General features: G+C 44.3%; 1 protein-coding gene across 2 annotated transcripts in view; it reads left to right on the plus strand.

Moving 5' to 3' along the window:
* SYTL1 (synaptotagmin like 1) overlaps positions 1–22397 on the plus strand; it is a 78644-nt gene that overhangs the window by 41493 nt on the left and 14754 nt on the right. For both annotated transcript variants that reach the window (XM_033955763.1, XM_033955761.1), the window contains 7 exons: positions 6849–6948; positions 11116–11164; positions 14958–15000; positions 16662–16762; positions 19800–19925; positions 21277–21443; positions 22113–22215. In XM_033955763.1, the coding sequence (XP_033811654.1) occupies positions 6849–6948; positions 11116–11164; positions 14958–15000; positions 16662–16762; positions 19800–19925; positions 21277–21443; positions 22113–22215 (689 nt within the window). The remainder of the gene's footprint in view (positions 1–6848; positions 6949–11115; positions 11165–14957; positions 15001–16661; positions 16763–19799; positions 19926–21276; positions 21444–22112; positions 22216–22397) is intronic.

The raw sequence follows: 22397 nt of genomic DNA on the forward strand, positions 1-22397 counted from the left end.
GGACATGGACTGAAGCTAAGGGGGGACAAGTCCAGGACAAATATCAGGAAGTTCTGTTTCACGCAGCGAGTGGTGGACACCTGGAATGCTCTCCCAGAGGAGGTTATTGCGGTTATCCACCGTTCTAGGATTTAAAAGCAAACTAGATGCACATCTCCTTACGAGAGGCATAGCGGGATATTGGTGACTAAAAATTACGCCAGGTATACACCTGGCTAGGCCTCCACATGTGCTGATCGCCGGACTTAAACATAAGAACATAAGAAATGCCTCTGCTGGGTCAGACCCGAGGTCCATCGTGCCCAGCAGTCCGCTCATGCGGCGGCCCAACAGGTCCAGGACCTGTGCAGTAATCCTCTATTTATACCCCTCTATCCCCATTTCCAGCAGGAAATTGTCCAATCCTTTCTTGAACCCCAGTACCATACTCTGTCCTATTACGTCCTCTGGAAGCGCATTCCAGGTGTCCACCACACGTTGGGTAAAGAAGAACTTCCTAGCATTTGCTCTGAATCTGTCCCCTTTCAACTTTTCCGAGTGCCCTCTTGTTCTTTTATTTTTAGAAAGTTTGAAGAATCTGTCCCTCTCTACTCTCTCTATACCCTTCATGATCTTATAAGTCTCTATCATATCCCCTCTAAGTCTCCTCTTCTCCAAGGAAAAGAGACCCAGTTTCTCCAATCTCTCAGCATATGACAGGTTTTCCATACCTTTTATCAGACGTGTCGCTCTCCTCTGAACCCTCTCGACTAACGCCATATCCTTCTTAAGGTACGGCGACCAATATTGGACGCAGTATTCCAGATGTGGGCGCACCATCGCCCGATACAACGGCAGGATAACTTCTTTTGTTCTGGCTGTAATACCCTTTTTGATTATACCAAGCATTCTGTTCGCTCTCTTAGCGGCCGCTGCACACTATGCCGACGGCTTCATTGTCATGTCCACCATTACCCCCAAGTCCCTTTCCTGGGTACTCTTATTCAATAACATCCCTCCCATTGTATAGTTGTACCTCGAGTTTCTGCTCCCCACATGTAATACTTTACATTTCTCAATGTTGAACTTCATCTGCCATTTCGCCGCCCATTCTTCTAGTTTGTTCAAGTCCCTTTGCAATTCTTCACAGTCCTCCGTAGTCCGAGCTCCATTAAATAGTTTGGTGTCGTCCGCAAATTTTATTATCTCGCACTTCGTCCCTGTTTCTAGATCATTTATGAAGATATTAAATAGCAGCGGCCCGAGCACCGAGCCCTGCGGGACACCACTCGTGACCATCAAGATGATGATATTGTCTGTAGTTTGCTACCAAATGAGTATGTTGGCGGTTTATTTTTATAAAAAATTGAATGGAATTCTCACTAAGGGCTCCTTTTACAAAGGCACGCTGTTTCTTTAATTGCTGTAAACTGAGTCGAGCCTTCTCAGAATGATGACTCAGCATACAAAGTTAAGCTTTAGTTTAGTTTAGTGTAGAAGCCACAACCAACTTCCTCAGGTTAGTACAGTATTCTGCACTTTTGGCATCATGACCTGACCTGAAGAAGGGAGTTTTGGTCTCTGAGAGTTAGTCAAAAATATATTAAAATTAGTCCAATAGAAAGATCATCTTATTTCCATTTTCTATTTATGAATGTTTATCAACACAGCTGCTATACTAATTTATCCTAAAGAAAAAAAGAAAAAAAAAATTATTTTTTCTTTTACCTTTGTCGTTTCAGGATTCTTAGATTAAAAGGTTCACCCTGATGCCTGCAGGAAGGGCTGCGTTGGTAACCTGAGAGGGTGCTCAGCCTTTCCAGGGTGGAGCGTCCTGTCAAGATCGGTGTTATAGAAAACTGGTTAGGCGTAGAACATTTCTGGTGCCTGGCCCAACATTGTGACATGTAATACCAGTTCAAAGGTGCCAAGAAGTGAATTATATGGCATTTAGAAAAAAAAAATAAAATAAAAAGGAAGAAGAGAAATATGGCTCTGTCCACAGGAATAAGTGGGGTGAGGGCCTGGTCAGCTGTTAGGAAGAGTACACCTGAGACTTTGTTAGGAAGAGTACGCCTAGGACTTTGTTAGGAAGAGTACACCTGGGACTTTGTTAGGAAGAGTACACCTGGGACTTTGTTAGGAAGAGTACACCTGAGACTTTGTTAGGAAGAGTACACCTGGGACTTTGTTAGGAAGAGTACACCTGGGACTTTGTTAGGAAGAGTACGCCTGAGACTTTGTTAGGAAGAGTACACCTGGGACTTTGTTAGGAAGAGTACACCTGAGACTTTGTTAGGAAGAGTACACCTGGGACTTTGTTAGGAAGAGTACGCCTGGGACTTTGTTAGGAAGAGTACACCTGAGACTTTGTTAGGAAGAGTACACCTGGGACTTTGTTAGGAAGAGTACGCCTGGGACTTTGTTAGGAAGAGTACGCCTGGGACTTTGTTAGGAAGAGTACACCTGGGACTTTGTTAGGAAGAGTACGCCTGGGACTTTGTTAGGAAGAGTACGCCTGAGACTTTGTTAGGAAGAGTACACCTAGGACTTTGTTAGGAAGAGTACACCTAGGACTTTGTTAGGAAGAGTACACCTGGGACTTTGTTAGGAAGAGTACACCTAGGACTTTGTTAGGAAGAGTACACCTGGGACTTTGTTAGGAAGAGTACACCTGGGACTTTGCTAGGAAGAGTACACCTAGGACTTTGTTAGGAAGAGTACACCTGGGACTTTGTTAGGAAGAGTACACCTAGGACTTTGTTAGGAAGAGTACATCTGGGACTTTGTTAGGAAGAGTACACCTGGGACTTTGCTAGGAAGAGTACACCTGAGACTTTGTTAGGAAGAGTACACCTGGGACTTTGTTAGGAAGAGTACACCTGAGACTTTGTTAGGAAGAGTACGCCTGGGACTTTGTTAGGAAGAGTACACCTGAGACTTTGTTAGGAAGAGTACGCCTGGGACTTTGTTAGGAAGAGTACGCCTGAGACTTTGTTAGGAAGAGTACGCCTGGGACTTTGTTAGGAAGAGTACGCCTAGGACTTTGTTAGGAAGAGTACACCTGAGACTTTGTTAGGAAGAGTACACCTGGGACTTTGTTAGGAAGAGTACACCTGGGACTTTGTTAGGAAGAGTACGCCTGGGACTTTGTTAGGAAGAGTACGCCTGAGACTTTGTTAGGAAGAGTACACCTGAGACTTTGTTAGGAAGAGTACACCTGGGACTTTGTTAGGAAGAGTACACCTGGGACTTTGTTAGGAAGAGTACGCCTGGGACTTTGTTAGGAAGAGTACGCCTGAGACTTTGTTAGGAAGAGTACACCTAGGACTTTGTTAGGAAGAGTACACCTAGGACTTTGTTAGGAAGAGTACACCTGGGACTTTGTTAGGAAGAGTACACCTGGGACTTTGTTAGGAAGAGTACCCCTGGGACTTTGTTAGGAAGAGTACACCTGAGACTTTGTTAGGAAGAGTACACCTGGGACTTTGTTAGGAAGAGTACACCTGAGACTTTGTTAGGAAGAGTACGCCTGGGACTTTGTTAGGAAGAGTACGCCTAGGACTTTGTTAGGAAGAGTACACCTGGGACTTTGTTAGGAAGAGTACGCCTGGGACTTTGTTAGGAAGAGTACACCTGGGACTTTGTTAGGAAGAGTACACCTAGGACTTTGTTAGGAAGAGTACGCCTGGGACTTTGTTAGGAAGAGTACGCCTGGGACTTTGTTAGGAAGAGTACGCCTGGGACTTTGTTAGGAAGAGTACACCTAGGACTTTGTTAGGAAGAGTACGCCTGGGACTTTGTTAGGAAGAGTACGCCTGGGACTTTGTTAGGAAGAGTACACCTGAGACTTTGTTAGGAAGAGTACACCTGGGACTTTGCTAGGAAGAGTACACCTGAGACTTTGTTAGGAAGAGTACGCCTGGGACTTTGTTAGGAAGAGTACGCCTGGGACTTTGTTAGGAAGAGTACACCTGGGACTTTGTTAGGAAGAGTACACCTGGGACTTTGTTAGGAAGAGTACCCCTGGGACTTTGTTAGGAAGAGTACACCTGGGACTTTGTTAGGAAGAGTACACCTGAGACTTTGTTAGGAAGAGTACGCCTGGGACTTTGTTAGGAAGAGTACGCCTGGGACTTTGTTAGGAAGAGTACGCCTGGGACTTTGTTAGGAAGAGTACGCCTAGGACTTTGTTAGGAAGAGTACACCTGGGACTTTGTTAGGAAGAGTACACCTGGGACTTTGTTAGGAAGAGTACACCTAGGACTTTGTTAGGAAGAGTACGCCTGGGACTTTGTTAGGAAGAGTACGCCTGGGACTTTGTTAGGAAGAGTACGCCTGGGACTTTGTTAGGAAGAGTACACCTAGGACTTTGTTAGGAAGAGTACGCCTGGGACTTTGTTAGGAAGAGTACGCCTGGGACTTTGTTAGGAAGAGTACACCTGAGACTTTGTTAGGAAGAGTACACCTGAGACTTTGTTAGGAAGAGTACACCTGGGACTTTGCTAGGAAGAGTACACCTGAGACTTTGTTAGGAAGAGTACGCCTGGGACTTTGTTAGGAAGAGTACACCTGGGACTTTGTTAGGAAGAGTACGCCTGAGACTTTGTTAGGAAGAGTACACCTGGGACTTTGTTAGGAAGAGTACACCTGGGACTTTGTTAGGAAGAGTACACCTGGGACTGGGTATGGAGCTTATGGGTTGCATTGTAATTGTTGATTATGTGATGTGTAAGTCAGACCTGCTTTTGGAGAGCCTGGTTACTGGAAGAGTGGGATGTCAGTAAGAAATCAAATTTCCAAGATGCAAAGTGATTGTGGACAGTGCATAACTTATCATCAGAGGGGTGTGGATATAAATGTAGCCCCTCCCACTACTTTTTAAAAAAAATCAAAATTTTAAACAATTCATTCACCGACGAATAAAAGAAAATTTGCACATAAAACAAGACCGGTCTGTAATGAAATCATTACATAGGAAACGCAATCCGATCGGATGTAGGCCAATTCCAGCCCACTTTAGGAAGAGAGCGAGAGAATTCCTAAGTATAATATAATTTTCCAAATCAGGGAAAATGAGAGCTAAACACCTGAAACCATTCACCCCTTCAGTACCACCTTAACCCTCCGCCACATTGGATTTATCAGCAAGAAACTTTACCAATTATACAGCATTAAAAAGAAATTATACCGCTTCCCCACCCCTATTGAAACACAGTGCTCTAGCCATCCTGGGACATGTGGCTTTGTCACATTTAAAGCATTAAACAGGGTCCAAGTGACCCGATTCACACTGTAGCTCCCCAATGTCAGACTGAGAGCAGAAACACAGAAGTCTCTTATCACTTCAACTGCAGCCTCGGCAAATACGGATTCAGACTGCCCTCTAGTTTTAGCAGTTTCCTGTCTCTGGTGAGCGTTAAATAAGCGAATCCGCTTTTTGGCGGGAGGCTGCAGTTGAAGTGATAAAGAGACTTCTGCGATCCTTTAACCCCCCCCCCCCCCCCCCCCGCGATGCAGCGTACAATAAGTGAAACGATGGAGCTGCCCATCGGTACCATTTTGACAAAAAAAAAGTCTCATTGTGGATATTCAATGCAGCCTTAAGAGAATATGAACCTATGGTGCTATTCATACCCCAGTAAAAACGCCTTGAAAATATGGGGGTTTGAGGTTCATTGCTCTTAAAAAGAATGTGATGTCGCTAAGTCGTCTTCATTTCTTGAATCGTCAAACCAGTCAGTGCCACTGAACATCCTGTCTGACTGCTGCGGCATTAACTGGTTATGTGCCAGGGAGGTCCGGGAAAGGAGTACAGGCGGAGCTGGGAGTTACCCTGGCACCGTCAACACTTCAGTGCTGTTACCTACTGTATGTAGTTAGATGCCAATACTATCTGACTGGAGCTAATTTAGCCGGTGGCGGCCAGTGTTTGAAGAAATACTTACCGACCACCGACTGACTGGAAAAGCGGAGACTCAGAGGAGACATGATTGAGACCTACAAGATCATGAAGGGCATAGAGAGAGTAGAGAGGGACAGATTCTTCAAACTTTCAAAGCATAAAAGAACAAGGGGCATTCGGAAAAGTTAAAAGGGGACAGATTCAAAACGAATGCTAGGAAGTTCTGACACCTGGAATGCGCTTCCAGAGAGCGTAATAGGGCAGAGTACGGTACTGGGGTTCAAGAAAGGATTGGACAATTTCCTGCTGGAAAAGGGGATAGAGGGGTATAGATAGAGGATTACTGCACAGGTCCTGGACCTGCTGGGCCGCCGCGTCAGCAGACTGCTGGGCACGATGGACCTCAGGTCTGACCCAGCGGAGGCATTGCTTATGTTCTTATGTTCTTATTACTCCCATGCTATTTTGGTAATTATTTCTGCCCAGGACATCAGAATTAAAAAAAGGTGGAATGTCACAGATTTTGTGGCAGTGTAGACCAGTGGTTCCAAATCCTGTCCTGGAGGACCACCAGCCAGTCGGGTTTTCGAGATAGCCTTAATGAATATGGATGAGCGAGATTTGCATATAATGGAGGTGACAGGCATGCAAATCTGCCCCATTCATATTCATTAGGGCTGTCCTGAAAACCTGACTGGCTGGTGGTCCTCCAGGACAGGATTTGGAACCACTGGGCTAGAGATATATATTCTTTCTTGTGGAACAACTTTAAAGTGACTCACCCTCGTCTCTCCTCCATCCCTCCTGGTCCCTGTTGCTCCCTCTACAAGCCTTGAAGTTCTAATTTTCCTTTCCAATCTCCTCTTTCAGCTCTCCCTCCCCCCCCCCCCAAGTGCTTTTGCAGCATATTCTCCATTTTCTTGCACGGTACAGAAGGGATTATGAACTTCTTAACCTTTGCCAGGTACACAGGAGCCGAACTTCTGGCCAGGTGAGCTGGAGGTGATTGGAGAGCCAGCTGGGGAGACCAGTGCTGTGCTGGGCAGACCTGATGCAGCGAATGGGTGAGTAGGTTTCCAAGTCTAGAGGCTCACTTGCGGTCAGGTTCAGTTGGCAGCCTTAACACGGTTCACAATGTTCACCTTGGCTTCCCCGTTTCTTGTTATGTAGGAAGTAGGTGCTAAGGCAGACATCCAACTGAATGAAGCAGCCAGCGACTTTGTATAATGTTGCCTGAGTGTCCTGGAACTTTCTCTTCACTGGTTATAAAAAAAAAAAAAAGCCCCAGCCTCAACCATTTCATTGTCTCAACACCAAATTCACGTCTGTTTGTAGGAAAATAAGGCCTCGTCCTGTGCAATTTGGGGATATCCTGATGCCGGTGGCTAGCTACACCCCTGCAGACCTTGACCGGGTGGGTGGGACCTTCTAAAATCAGATGGTATTTTATATCCCTACCCATGTTTATACCCTTTAGTTCTACAAAAAATAAAAAAAAATCAGTGTCTGATGAGAATCGGAAGCGGTGTAGGGGTGTTAGACAAAGATGGTCATCAGAACTGAGTTTTAATTGCTCCCAGGATGACGTTGGCTAAGTCAGTTTAGAGTTTTGCTTTTAACAATACTGTAATTCAAAAATAATCTTATTCTTAGGCGAGAGGGCTAGGGTTACCATATAGCTCTAGAACACAGGTGCCAAACTCGAGGCCCGCCAGCCACATCCGGCCGTTTTATGCGGCCTGTGGTGCGGATGCCCCCGGTGTTATCTTCTGGCCGGCTCCCTCCTCACTGCCACAGTTTGCACTCCTCACGTGTCCCGCGCCTCATCCGGAAGCATTCCCTCTGATGTTGCGACGTCCGAGATGAGGCTTCCGGTTCAGATGCAGGGCGCGCGAGGAGCTGCCGCCCGCAGCTTTGTGCACACTGTGGCTCCCATCCGCTGTTTGATACTGTCATCATCAACAGCAGGTATTTTCCATCTTGTTCTCTCCCGGCGTACTGTTACGCGCCTTTTTGCTTCAGTTATATGCTGCTTCTTCACCCACAATCCTAATAATGGTAGGCTTATGCTAGAATGAGCCTGTCCAGATTATTTTATGTTGTTATGAACATTTTTTATTTAGACTACAGTCCTCAAGCGCTCGCAGTTATTTGCCGTTAGAACTGGTCTTAGCAAGTAACCTATTTGCGGGCTTTCAGTGGTTCAAAACGTCTCTTTTTATTTTTATTAACCTATAAATCCCCCTCTGTGGGTAATGAGGAATAATCAGGAGTAAGACCTTCATGAAAATGTAGGTGCAGACCTTTACGAGACCTCAAAAAGTTATATTTTTAAGAGCGACATTGCGCTATTGAATTCTAGTTTCTGGACAATCATATTTCTCTGTGTCAGCACGAAACGATACGCTCTGTAAGAGATTCATCTTTGCCCGAAAAAGCTGGCAAGTATTTGCAAGTATTACAACATTGCTTATCTGCTGACGGTAGCAGCCTTGAATATTTTTAGGACTTTCCAGCAGACAACGAACCCAAAACAAGAAGAAGAAGAGAAGCCCAGTCACCACTACCAGGGTGTGCTCTAGCCATTAATGGCAGCCTTTTTGCGATTCAAAAGGCTTCCATTAACGGCTAGAACACGCCCTGTTAGCATCGACGCATTTGAAATCTTATAACACCAATTTCCTGATGAAGCTTGGTAAAATACCATAGAGCGAAACGAAGATCTTCTGTCGCATTTCATCTGTGCAGCTGGGTAGAAAGCAAAACCCAAGCTAAGTATTTCATCGAATTCATTATAGGTCTCCATTAGGAGTAAAAAAGGAATAACTAAAGGGCATAGAAAAAGTGGACAGGGACAGATTTTTCAAATTACGGGGAACCACAAGTACAAGGGGGCACCCAGAGAAATTGAAAGGGGGAAGGTTTAGAACAAACGCCAGGAAGTTCTTTTTCATTCAGAGGGTGGTGGACACATGGAACGCGCTACCGGAGGATGTGATAAGCAGGAGCACGCTACAGGGCTTCAAAGAGGGTCTGGACAGGTACCTGGAGGACAAAGGGATTGAGGGGGACAGATAGGAGTAGAGGATTAGAGGCAGTTACAAAATTAGTCAGGGACACTGTTCAAGCAATTAGGCCTGATGGGCCGCCGCGAAAGCGGACCGCTGGGCAGGATGGACCTCTGGTCTGCCTCAGCGGAGGCAACTTCTTATGTTCTTAAAGAAACAATATAAACAATTTTAACCTTTTCCTGTCTTGTGTCCCTGATGACGGGACATTCCAAAAAAATGTCGTTGCCATGGTATGTCCCATCTATTGGGCCATTGTGTTTACAACAGCCGTAAATAATACAAAACTTTGCTAAAATAACTGCGATTGGAACCAGCGTAACGTAAAATTTATTACGATAGGAAAAGGTTAAATAGACCCACAGAGGTGATTTATAGATTCAGGTTTTGTATAAACAGTAATTTATATGAATATTTCAGAAAAGTAAAACAACAATATAAATTAAATAGAGACGATTTGGGCCAGGGGTAGCCCGCAGATAGGTTACTTGCTAAGACCAGTTCTAACGGCAAATAACCGCGAGCGCTTGAGGTCTGTAGTCTAAATAAAACTGTTTTCATAACAACATCAAATAATCTGGACAGGCTCATTCTAGTCTAGCATAAGCCTACCATTATTAGGATTGTTGGTGCAAAACACTAGATTTGAACTTCTTAATATGTGCCACACGTTGCCTTCTGCTGGCTCACTGCTGGTTTCGCTTTCTCCCGGCTTCGCCCTGTATTCGCCCCATGCATTTAGCTGTTTTCCTGCTCTAATGCATTCATTTTCACTTGGGTGCTTCTGTTTTTGTATAAGTGCCTTTCATACCACAGGTCATATTATTTGCTTTTTCATATTACAGCTTCAGTCATTATACATTGACTTGTTTGCCATAGGTTAATAGATATGTTTTTATAGATTACAGTTGTTCGTTGCTTTTAGGTTATCCTTTTTAAAAGTTTTGGTTGATTTTTGACATCTCATTTGCCTCCTTTCTCTGTTTTGCTGTGTGAAAATGAATGGGAAAAAAATGGCGTTACAATTAGTACTTTTATGGGGGGCGGGTTCTGGGGCGGAGATTGGGCGGGGTCTGGCCCACGACTTAGCCCGTGTCTTGGATTTCAGTCCCTTAATGTGATTGAGTTTGACACCCCTGATCTAGAAAAAGGAGGATGGATTGAGATATCCGGGTTTTACTGCCATTGACCGCAATGGAAGTAAAACCCGGAAGCGTCAATCCGTTCTCCTTTCTGATCCATCGGTAAGGCCTTGGGTTGCTGTGAAGGGCTGTGTTTGGTCCTGAGTGAGGAGGAGGAGGAGGGAGTCTAGTGGCCAGAGACAGGGTTCTGTTTGCTGTGATAGCTGGATTGGGTTGGGGGATGAGGGAGAAGCAACCTGAGCAGTTGGGAATGAAAGTGCAGGGCGGGTGGATGCAGACGTCCAAGGGAGCAGGAGGAAGCCGCTGAGCAGAAAAGCTATCTGTCTACCCCTAACCTGGCTGCCTAAACCACTAGTACCCTAAAACTTGTTAGACCTTCTGTTTGGATGAAAGGTGCAAAATGCACATTTATCCTTTTAATGATAACTGCAGCCAGTCACATCGCAAGAGAACTTTGCACCCAAGGCGAAGGCGCCTGACATAGCTGTGCCATGTGCCCTCCCCACTGTATCTCTTCAAATCATCATCAGCCATGAGCAGCATCTCTTATCTACTGCTTGCAGCAGCCTCATCCTTCCCACTGATGTCATTTCCTGGTCCCCGTGAACAGGATGTGACATCAAGAGAGAGGGATGAGCCCGGCGCAACCAGCAAGTCAGAGATGCTGCTTGCAGGCGGTGAAGATCTGAAGATGCACGCCGGGGGAGGGGTTGGGGACGGGTGCATGGGGGAGAAGAGGAAAGATGCTGGTGTCCCCTCCACAGCAGTGCCCAAGGCGATCCTCCCTCCCTCCCCACCCACCACCACCACCACCACCATGCCAATGACTGCAACCTCGCTTTTCATGTTCCTTGATCCATGTTGGGTGTCTCCTGATTAATATTGCGCTCATCTGCCTTTTCCTCCTGGGCTGGAGGCTTTATAAACAGACAACCTGAAGTTCAGCCCCTTGAAAGAATGGAAAGCATCTGATTACTGCCCCGCCATGTCAAGAAAGACTAATCACCCTCTCTTCTCGTAGGGTCCCCGAAGAAGCAGTGACTCCAGCGCTCCAACCCCACGCTTTCCAGGTTGGTTCAGCACTGACATTCATGATTTAAAAAGCCATCGTTATAAAAATGACTCTTCCTACCTTTAAAAAAAAATCTGTTGTATGCAAGGCTGAGAAAAGACTGGAATGGCCTGGGCTCTGAGATTTCTGACTCGTAAAATCCCCAGAATAAAATGAAGACACTGTTCTGTTTCAGTCTAGCTTGATCGTTGTTTTCCAGCGTTTGAGCTCCTTTTGGGGGCCTTGTGGATTTTGGAGGCTTTCTGCTGTATATGGTTGCTTTTGCATTATTCACGAGTTTGTATTTTGCTCGCCTGTGACCCTTTTCACTTTTAATAAACATATGTTTAAAAAAAAAAAGTTTAGCTTTATTTACACATAGGTCTTTTTAAAGCGTTTAACTGACTAAATTTAACCTTCAGATTTTACAGGGCAACATCGTTCTGCTAGGCCAGGGGTAGGCAATTCCGGTCCTCGAGAGCCGGAGCCAGGTCAGGTTTTCAGGATCTCCACAATGAATAGGTACGAGATGGATTTGCATGCACCGCCTCCTTGAGATGCAAATCTATCTCGTGCATATTTATTGTGGAGATCCTGAAAACCTGGCTTGCCTGTGGCTCTCGAGGACCGGAATGGCTGACCCCTGTGCTGGGCAAAATGAAGGGGGGGCTCTAAGGTCATTCCTTGGGTGAGCTTGTAGATTAAAATTAGCTATTCAACTCCTCAATCCAGCTAAGGGCCCCTTTTAGGCACCGAAGCCCATTCAGTTCCTATGGGCTCTGGTGCGTTTACCAAGGCAGCGTCACTCCTGCAGCTTTGTAAATGTAGACAGCCAGAGATATAGATTTTGCTTCCTTTAGTTCTGATATTTGTCTATTATATACAATTTAATGTATAGGGCTTTTTAGGGGAATTATATAATGGATGCTTTTCAAATGGCCATTTTAGTATGTCTTTTTATACAATTTTTTAATATTTGCAGTGATTATATGAATTAATTAAAGGATTTTTTTACTGCTTGCTTATGTTTTATTTGGTTTTATTAGGGATGATTAAGTTTTGGGAGGAAAAGTAATTTTTCTTTTTTCCTATTTAAAAGGTCATAAGGTTATGAAATAATTTTACTTAGAATGATTAGTATTAGCATTTTAAGATATTTAGGGTTATTTGAGTGCCATTAACAAAATACTGTACAGAATGAATATTATTTTTTCCCTTTTGTTCCATGATAGATTAAACTACACATTTTGGTGGACAAATGTATGTAATACATACAAATATGAGAGAATGAATGGAGAATGTTTGGGGTCCAGTGTTTCATTTAACAAAATATGGAGTCCATTGGCTTCATTTGCTGCTTCACATTAATGGTTTCTGTATTTTTCTCCAAGTTTTTCCTTACACATCCGGGGTGGGGGGGGGGGGTATGGGGAGGGAGAGGTAATTGAGAAATTGATATTATTATTTTTTTTAATATTCTTTATTCATTTTTAAACTGTCAACAAGTGTAACAAATTACAATCAAATTGAGAAATTGATATTAATAAATAAAGTTGTCTTGTATTATTAATAATGGATAGAAGGGTGGGTGGATAAAGTTATGGTTCTATAAACTAATTGTATAACATGTATAATCTCTGTAATATTTTTCTGTATTTAATCAAATGTACTACAATGTTGTAGATTATAAAAAAAAAAAAAATGTAGACAGCCAGATTGAGCCATAAAACGTTGTCGTTTAGGCGCAGTCGAAGTGTCGCCTAAAAATAATCAGATCAGTTAGATAATAATCTTTGCTGCTCGGAGGAATTTTGGAAATTGATCTCACAACCAGGAGTGAAGGTGAGAGGTGCACCTCCCCTCCCTCTCCTCCCTCGACACCCCCCCGACGCGTGCGCACCCCCCTTCCCTTCCGCCTGTACCTTTAGTTGTTCACTGCACAAACGACTTCAGCGTTATCCTCGCGATCTCATTGGCTCTCCCTCTGTCGTCACTTCCTATGCGCGGCCCCCGGAAGTGCCCACACCATGACGGCGCCTGGGGCGGATTGCTCCCCCCCCCTTACTGTGCCACTGCTCGGAGCTCTCAGCATGGATCAAATTAGAACAAATATCCAGGGCAGGTTGATGCAGGGTAGAGAATGAAATCGGGACAAATTTGTCCCCGTCCCCACAAGAACTCAATTTCCCCCATCCCATCCCTGTGAGTTTTCTCGCTGCCCCTGTCCCATTCCTGTACGCTCTGCCTTAACTGCACAAGCCTCAAATACTTAGGATTTGAAAGCGTTTGAGGCTTGTGCAGATGAGGACGGAGCTTAGGCATTGGTGGAATGAGGCATTATGACATCACAATCTGAGCTCTAGAATGTTCCTACTTAGGATTCTAAAGTGTTTGAGGCTTGTGCAGATGAGGACGGAGCTTAGGCATTGGTGGAATGAGGCATTATGGCATCACAATCTGAGCTCTAGAATGTTCCTACTTAGGATTCTAAAGTGTTTGAGGCTTGTGCAGATGAGGACGGAGCTTAGGCATTGGTGGAATGAGGCATTATGACATCACAATCTGAGCTCTAGAATGTTGCTACTTAGGATTTTAAAATGTTTGAGGCTTGTGCAGATGAGGACGGAGCTTAGGCATTGGTGGAATGAGGCATTATGACATCACAATCTGAGCTCTAGAATGTTCCTACTTAGGATTCTAAAGTGTTTGAGGCTTGTGCAGATGAGGACGGAGCTTAGGCATTGGTGGAATGAGGCATTATGACATCACAATCTGAGCTCTAGAATGTTGCTACTTATGATTTTAAAGAGTTTGAGGCTTGTGCAGATGAGGACGGAGCTTAGGCATTGGTGGAATGAGGCATTATGACATCACAATCTGAGCTCTAGAATGTTGCCACTTATGACTTTAAAGGGTTTGAGGCTTGTGCAGATGAGGACGGAGCTTAGACATTGGTGGATTGAGGCATTATGACATCACAATCTGAGCTCTGGAATGTTCCTACTTAGGATTTTAAAATGTTTGAGGCTTGTGCAGATGAGGACAGAGCTTAGGCATTGGTGGAATGAGCCATTATGACATCACAATCTGAGCTCTAGTATGTTGTCACTTAGGATTTTCAAGTGTTTGAGGCTTGTGCAGATGAGGACGGAGCTTAGGCATTGGTGGAATGAGGCATTATGACATCACAGTCTGAGCTCTAGAATGTTCCTACTTAGGATTTTCAAGTGTTTGAGGCTTGTGCAGATGAGGACGGAGCTTGCAGGAATGGGGCAGGAAAAGGGAAGGGATGGGAAAATGAGTTCCCGCGGGGACGGGGAAAGATTTGTCCCAAAGTCATTCTCTAATGCAGGGCCTAGGTAAGACCAATATGATACGAGGTTGTCCTCAGAACCATCTGACCCACAGACAAAGGCTAATAAGGATCATAAGTATAAACCGAAGGAAAGGCTGCATATAACCCAAGTTCTCAAATGACTTCCGCCGAAGCCGGTTTTTGGAAGCTTTGATAAAAGTTATTTAAAATAATCTGTGAAGTGTGCAATTGCCACTTGGGGCCCAGCGTAGGGTTACCAGCTGTCCGGATTTACCTGGACATGTCAAGGGCATGTCCGCGTGTCTGGACGGCTTTTCAAAACCCGACACAGATGCCCTCCCTCCCAACGAGTAGGCTGAGGGGGGCGTGGCGTGGGCGTAACGGGATGGGTAGAACTGGGCAGGCCCTGGGGGGCGGGTCTATGGGTCTAGGATTTTACATACGTAAGATGCTCAGCGGCTAACATATCTCTTGCTTCTCTTGTATCTGTTTGTAGGAAATGGAGGATTTCTTTGAAAAAGCTTCCACTGATAAATCAGGTCAGTATATATGTGGTCTGTTGAGGGTCAGCTCAACTCTCCTGGTTTCTCTTCTCTCAAGATTTCACCAGAGTGTGTGTGTTGTGTATACTCTAGACTAGAGAAGAGAAGGAACAGGGGAGATAAAATACAGACTTTTAAATATTTAAAAGGATCAAATCTTTCCCAGAGAAAGGAAATTGGTAAAACTAGAGGGCATAATTTGAGGTTACAGGGAGGAAGACTTAGGAGTAATGTTAGAAAATTCTTCTTCACGGAGAGGGTGGTGGATGCCTGGAACGCCCTCCCGAGGGAGGTGGTGGAGGAATTCAAAAAAGCATGGGATGAACACAGAGGATCTCTAACTGGACTCTGAATGGGCAAACTTTCACGGTCTGAATCCTGCCGAGAAGATGGTTTGGATAGGCTTCAACAGTAGTTGGAGCCTAAAGACAGTATTGGGTGGACTTCTGAGGTGTGTGGCCCAGAAGAAAGAAAGAAAAAAATACAGGGCAGACTGGATGGACCGTTTAGGTCTTTATCTGCTATCATTTCATTTAGTGTGTGCGTGTACGCACGCACGCATATGCACGTGCATGTCTGTGCTCACGTCTTACTTATTACTTTTGGAATGGTAAAACTAATGGCATCAAATTTCACATAAAATTGCGTCCTTGGGGGCTAGGACTTTCTGTGCGTGATTTGGGGGAAGGGTTCTAGCAGTAGCTTTCTTATAAATGCATGTGATTTCCATGTGCCACCTTCACCCTTAACTTTGAATTGCTTTAGCTGAACCAACCCCCCCCCCCCCCTTTTATCAAACTGCGCTAGAGGTTTTTAGCACAAGCTGGTGAGGTAAGTGCTCCGATGCCCAGAGGAGCGACTCAGACAAGGTTGACATCTTTCCAAAGGATTACATGGGGTGAGGGAATTGCCTAATGAAATGGTTTCTGTTTACATTAAATAACACTAATTTAAATGTATAAATTCTACGCAAAGCTTATTTTCAGTTGGTTGGCGGGATACTCCCTCTCTCTGCTTTTAGGGGTCATAATGTGAATCCCCAAAATGATATTCCTTCTCCTCTCTGCTGGGACATCCACCCTAGAGGCGGCTGTGTGCTTCTGAATGTCTCATTTGCAAAGGCGCGCTGACATTTCGGCACAGAGATTTGGGCGCAAGACTCCACCGCGCTGCTCTAAAAGGTAATTTTAAAGAGCTCCGATGGGGGTGTGTGTGGGGGGAACCCCCCACTTTACTTACTTGTGTTTGCGCTGCCATTTTGGGGGGGGGGGGGGGGCAACCCCCATTATACAGAAAACAACTTTTTCCTTAAAAAAAAAATCAGGAAAAAGTTAAGTTTCCACTATAATGGGTGGTTCCACCCCCCAAACCCTCCCCCTCAAAGGCAGCGCGAACACTATTATGTAAACTGGGGGGTTCCCCCCCTCACCACCCCCTGTTGGGGCTCTCTAAAATTAACTTTTAGAGCGGCGCGCTGGAGTCTTGCGCCCAATTGTCCGTGCCGAAATGTCGGCGTGCCTTTGTCCCACACGCGAATGACTGTGAACCTTTTCAAAGTATTCAGGGGTGAAAAGCCCCCATTTTTTTCCTAAGTGCCATTAATGTTGAGACGGAGCAAAGGCTGTGAGCCACATGGTTATTTTGTTTGGTTTTTCCAGACACAGAGGTCAGTGATGAAGAGCAATCGCAAATCACCGGAGATCCCAGGGAGTCAGACATGGAGGAGATTCTGCTATCGCCGATGACTGTCACCATTCAGGTAGAAACCCTGGATGCGTGATGCCTCTGTGCAGTATCTGAAGGCTTTCCCCATCAAGTGCAATGAACTTTGTCGCCCTCTCTGTCATCTAAACTTAATTGCAGTTTTACCCCGACACCCCTGGTGTCTCTTTTAAAAACTTCTATTCCGCTTAAACCAATCACATTACTAGGATAGAAAAATCAAGCTAGAACGCCACTCAGCCTCCATCACCACCTGGTTGTATTCTAATAACAGGTCTTGTCTTCCTGTTAACTCTTCCATGGCCAGACCAAATTGCCCCGGTCAGTTCATCCCAGAGGGGAGGATTTGCATATGAAACAGTTTATGTTTATGTCATGCTTATTACAGGCCATCTCCCTTATGCTCTCCCCTATCATAGGGTAATGGATATTTCCAATGCTAACAGACCCTCAGAGGCACCACCATGATACTCAAAATGCTTTCACTGTTATCTGGCTTCACGTACCACATCCTCATTGGGTCACCATACGTTGACATTATTTAACTATCAAACTTTATCGTGAACTTTTTAGATTTATAAATATTAAATAATACTTAGCTTTATAAATTAAGTGGTCTAACTTGCAGGGACATTCGTGCCGCCGACATGTTTCACCCAGAGGGTTTTTTCAAGGCTAGTGTCCCTAAAAATCAAGCAAACCATTTACATTTAGTCTCCAAGTGAACAGAATGTAAAAATCCCGATAAAGTTTGCAGTATAAAGTATCTTAAACTAGACATTCATACCTTAGTTAGCTCCCGCTGAATTATCTGACCACCATAGTTTTGTGAACAAACAGCCTACTATTTATATCTCCCGGTGCAGCTGATGGTGACGTCATATACGACGAAACCATCATGGGGGAGAGCTCCCATGTCATTCAAAGAACAAAAAGGAAATCTTAAATATTGAATCTTTACCACCCCATAAAATAACTTAAATGATGAGCACCTATTTCTCAAAAGACTCCCCGGAGAAGACTTCATACTAGAGTTAACCATTCTAATTCTGAATTTAAGCCAAACGGTTCTTCAGAGTTTAATCGATAAATCCACTTTTGCTCCAAAAAGTTGAGTCTTTCTTCCTTATTCCCACCCTCCTGGTGGTGTCTGACCTGCTTGTGTCCCTTTGGCCTGTGTGTCCCTTTTTGATCGATTTTTGTGACGCCCGTTTGAATTGCACCCGTCTTGTGTTGGGCGGTCATGTCAAAATGGCACAAAACAGTCGCCAAGCCTTTTCAACTGCTTCCATCGTGTATTTCATGCCATTTTAACTTTACATTACATTACATTACATTACATTAGTGATTTTTATTCCGCTTGTACCTTGCGGTTCAAAGCGGATTACATAAGAAGAGAACTGGACATTTCCAGGATGGTACATGACAATAGAGAATACAGTTTGAGGATAGAGACTTAATAACAGAATGATAGTAAAGACTTAATAACATCGGAAGATGTTTTGGACGGCAGTGTTTTGGTTTCTTGGGGGATGGGGTGAGGGAGGTTAGGTAGATTGTATATGCTTTTTGAACAGCAGTGTTTTGATTTCTTTATGGAATGTCTTGAGGTCTGATGTTGTGGTTAACAATCTGGTGATGGAAGGTTCGAGTTTTGCAGCATGTGTTGCCAGGAGGCTATCATAAAGCTTTTTGCGGTGAGTACCCTTGAGTGGTGGGTATGTGAATGATGTCAGTTTTCTTCTTGTTCTGGTTGGAAGGTTACGGTTTAGGCGGTCATTTAGGTAGGTGGGTGCAGTACCGTTAATTACTTTGAAGAGTAGACAGTATAGTTTGAATTGAATTCTGGCTCGAATCGGTAGCCAGTGTGAGTCTAGGTAGGCATTGGTGATGTGGTCAAATTTTCCGAGTGAGTAAATTAGTCTAAGGGCTGTGTTCTGAACAGTTTGAAGTTTTTTGATCATGTTTGTGGGGCATGGTAGATAAAGGATATTGCAGTAGTCCACGAGACCTAGTACCAGGGATTGTACAATTATCCTGTAGTGTTCTTTGTCGAAGAATTTCCTTATTTTTCTTAAGTTGCGCATTGTGAAGAATGCTTTTTGGGTAGTTTTGTTGATTTGGGTCTGCATAGTGCAGCATCTGTCTATCTGCACTCCCAAGATTCTGAGTGTGGTCTGGATTGGGTATTTGGTTGCTTTAATTTCTAGGTCTGTTATGGATGGGTTTTTGTCCGTTTCAAGCATTAGGAATTTGGTTTTGTCCGAGTTTAGTTTCAGTTTGTGGTTTGTCATCCATTTTTCTACTTCATCCAGAATTATTTCCAGGTGTCCTGTTGAGGTGTGGTCTTGGATTTCAAAGGGGAGGAGAATAGTTATGTCATCTGCGTAGCTGAATGATGTTACATTTAGGTTGTCTAAAGTGGTGCCGAGGGAGGAGATGAAGAGATTGAATAGAATGGGCGATAGTGGTGACCCCTGCGGGACTCCGCATGGATTTGACCATGGGTTAGATTTCGTGTTGTTTGTCTTAACTCTGTACGTTCTTGTTTTGAGGAATCCTTGGAACCAATTGTAAACCACCCCTGAGATCCCGATTGCATCAAGTATCTGGAGTAATATGGTGTGATCGACTAGATCGAAGGCGGCGGAAAGATCTAGTTGGATAATTAGGATCCTGTGTCCTTTACTGAGGTGTTGTCGGGCTATGTCTAGTAGTGTTGCTAGTAGTGTTTCCGTGCTGTGGTGAGATCTAAATCCTGATTGAGAGGAGTGAAGTATATTATGGTCAAATAGGTAGTTGGTGAGGTATTGAGCCACAAGTCCTTCAATCAGTTTGACATATAATGGGATCGAAGCGATAGGTCTGTAGTTGGTAGGAGCGTCTATAGGGCCTTTTTGATCTTTCAGTAGGGGTGTGATTATGATCTCTCCAAGATCTTGTGGGAATTGACCTTCTATGAGAGTGCTTTGAATCTTTTTGCAGACTGATCTCTGGCTTCTGCTAGTATTTTGGATTGGCGGTCATGTCACACACAAGCTGCCTTTTTTTTTGTTTGGTTCTCTGCTTTCCAGAACAATGACGAGTTGGCGAATGGCTATGAAGAGACGTCCGCACTCAGCATCAAAGAGAACAGTCCGTTTCGGCCACATGCTCTGCTCAATAACAGCTCATCGGTGTCAAGTCTCAGCTCATCCACGGTACACAGTTATGACTAGGGGACAGAGGGTATCCCTCCATTATTTATTTTAATATTTAGCGTAAGTGGTTTATGTTCAGGTACTCAAACATTTTTCACGCTCTAACTAATGTATCTGGAGCAATGTGGGAATAAGTGACTTGAAAAACTACAATCTCACCACCCCAGGGGTACCAAATAAACAAATCTCCCAAAACTCCTAGAATAACTTACAATCCTACCTCCTGAACAATTGCCCTCTTCTACCTAAGCTCTAGGGCATATAAGTTTGTTTAGGAAGGAGGAAAAAGCCTCAGACTCAAACCTGTCACTAACGCTTCTATATGCGATCAGGTTTTCAACGTAAAAACTTCCTCCAATCCCAACCCAGCCATTATGAGCAATTAAATGTTACAAAATATACAAAAATTGAGAATCATTTGCAAAAGATCAAAAATAGACACTGATTTTAGATTCCCTATGAACATCTCAACTTTTCATTAAGTAAATTAATTAAACTATGATCTTTTAATCAACTTAAACTAATTTTCTTCCTCAGACGGAGGAGCATCTGTTTCTCAAAATGGGATTGCTTTAAGAGAGAAACAGATGCTCCTACGTCCGAGGCTCGTCCCCATTGGAAGAAAATTAGTTTAAGTTGATTAAAAGATCATAGTTTAATTAATTTACTTAATGAAAAGTTGAGATGTTCATAGGGAATCTAAAATCAGTGTCTATTTTTGATCTTTTGCAAATGATTCTGAATTTTTGTATATTTTGTTAATACAGTACCATTTGAAATTTGTATTGTTTTGTTTCAATTAAATGTTACATATATATATATATATATATATATACTGGGTTTATCTTATGTAACATTTAATTGCTCATAATGGCTGGGTTGGGATTTGGAGGAAGTTTTTATGCTGATGCGGTATCTCCACGTTAAAAACCTGATCGCATATAGAAGCATTATTTTTATTGATATACCACTTATTGTCTAAGTGGTTTATATTTAGGTACTCAAGCATTTTTCCCTATCTGTCCTGGTGGGCTCACACTTTTCCTAATGTACCTGGGGAATTGGGGGATTAAGTGACTTGCCCAGGGTCACAAGGAGCAGCGTGGAATTTGACAGGATTGAGTCGGAGGCTTTTTGCTCCTCCTTAAACAAACCTGGGGTGGTGGTCCCTGGCACACACACCCAGAAGACGTTGCAGAGGTAGGTAGGTGGGAGAGGAGGATAAGTGCCAGCACCCCCCACTAAGACGGCACCCGGGGCGGTCCCCACTCCTTCGCTACTCCACTGTTTCCCATAGATCTCTTCTCTCCACTTCTCCTCTCATGGTTGCCTCTCTCTCTCCCGAATGCAGTTAAGCGGAAGCATCATGAGTCTGTACAGTGATGGGGACATTGGGAACGTGGAGGTCAGGGGCTGCATCCAGTTCTCTCTCCAGTATGATGGGAGGAAGAAGGAGCTGCATGTTGTTATCATCCAATGCAGGGATCTGGCAGAGGCCAAGAAGCAAAGATCGGACCCGTGAGTACATGAAGACTCTAGAACAGGGTTTTTGGGATAGCCCTAATGAATATGCATGAGAGAGATTTGCATATAATGGAGTTGACAGGCATGCAAATCTTCTCCATGCATATTCATTAGAGCTATCCCGAAAACCCAACTGGCTGGTGGTCCTCCAGGACAGGGTTGGGAACCACTGCTCTAGAACAGTGGTTCCCAACCCTGTCCTGGAGGAACACCAGCCAGTCAGGGTTTTGGGATAGCTCTAATGAATATGCATGAGAGAGATTTGCATATAATGGAGGTGACAGGCATGCAAATCTTCTCCATGCATATTCATTAGAGCTATCCCGAAAACCCGACTGGCTGGTGGTCTTCCAAGCCAGGGTTGGGAACCACCGCTCTAGAAGACTCTTTACCTTCTATTCTTTACAGAAAGACCAATGGGTCCCCGGGAAGGAGGGTGACCCTAAACATTGCAATGTAATCTCCCCCTTGCTATGCTAGACCCTCTCAGATGAAAGCGATACCTGCTTTCTTCCCTTGATGGACATTTTGTTCTATACAAATGTCAACAATCCTGTGGAAGAATTTCGGAGGTACCATAACGGGAAATATACCCACAAAGGCAAACCTAGAAGTTGCAGATGCATTTGTTTTCATATAGTAACTTCACCCTTCTTCCACCAGTTACGTGAAGACCTACCTCCTTCCGGATAAGTCTTCTCAGAGTAAGCGCAAGACGGCAGTCAAAAAGCGAAACCTGGATCCTCTCTTCAACGAGACCCTCAAGGTAAGGGAAGAGCATCGAGGTATTAGTGATCAGAAGAGAGGCCGATGGTGCAAAGACTCCCTTACCCCCATCCCTTTCTCCCCCAAATTGCAGGGAGGAGAGACTGGGAAGTGCAGGTCAAATCGGGTGCTGAGAAAAGCAACTGGCTTTACCAGTACCCAGGAAAACTGGGCTTGCCTGCA

This window comes from Geotrypetes seraphini, chromosome 8, assembly GCF_902459505.1.
Source record: "Geotrypetes seraphini chromosome 8, aGeoSer1.1, whole genome shotgun sequence".
In the NCBI taxonomy this organism is placed as follows: domain Eukaryota; kingdom Metazoa; phylum Chordata; class Amphibia; order Gymnophiona; family Dermophiidae; genus Geotrypetes; species Geotrypetes seraphini.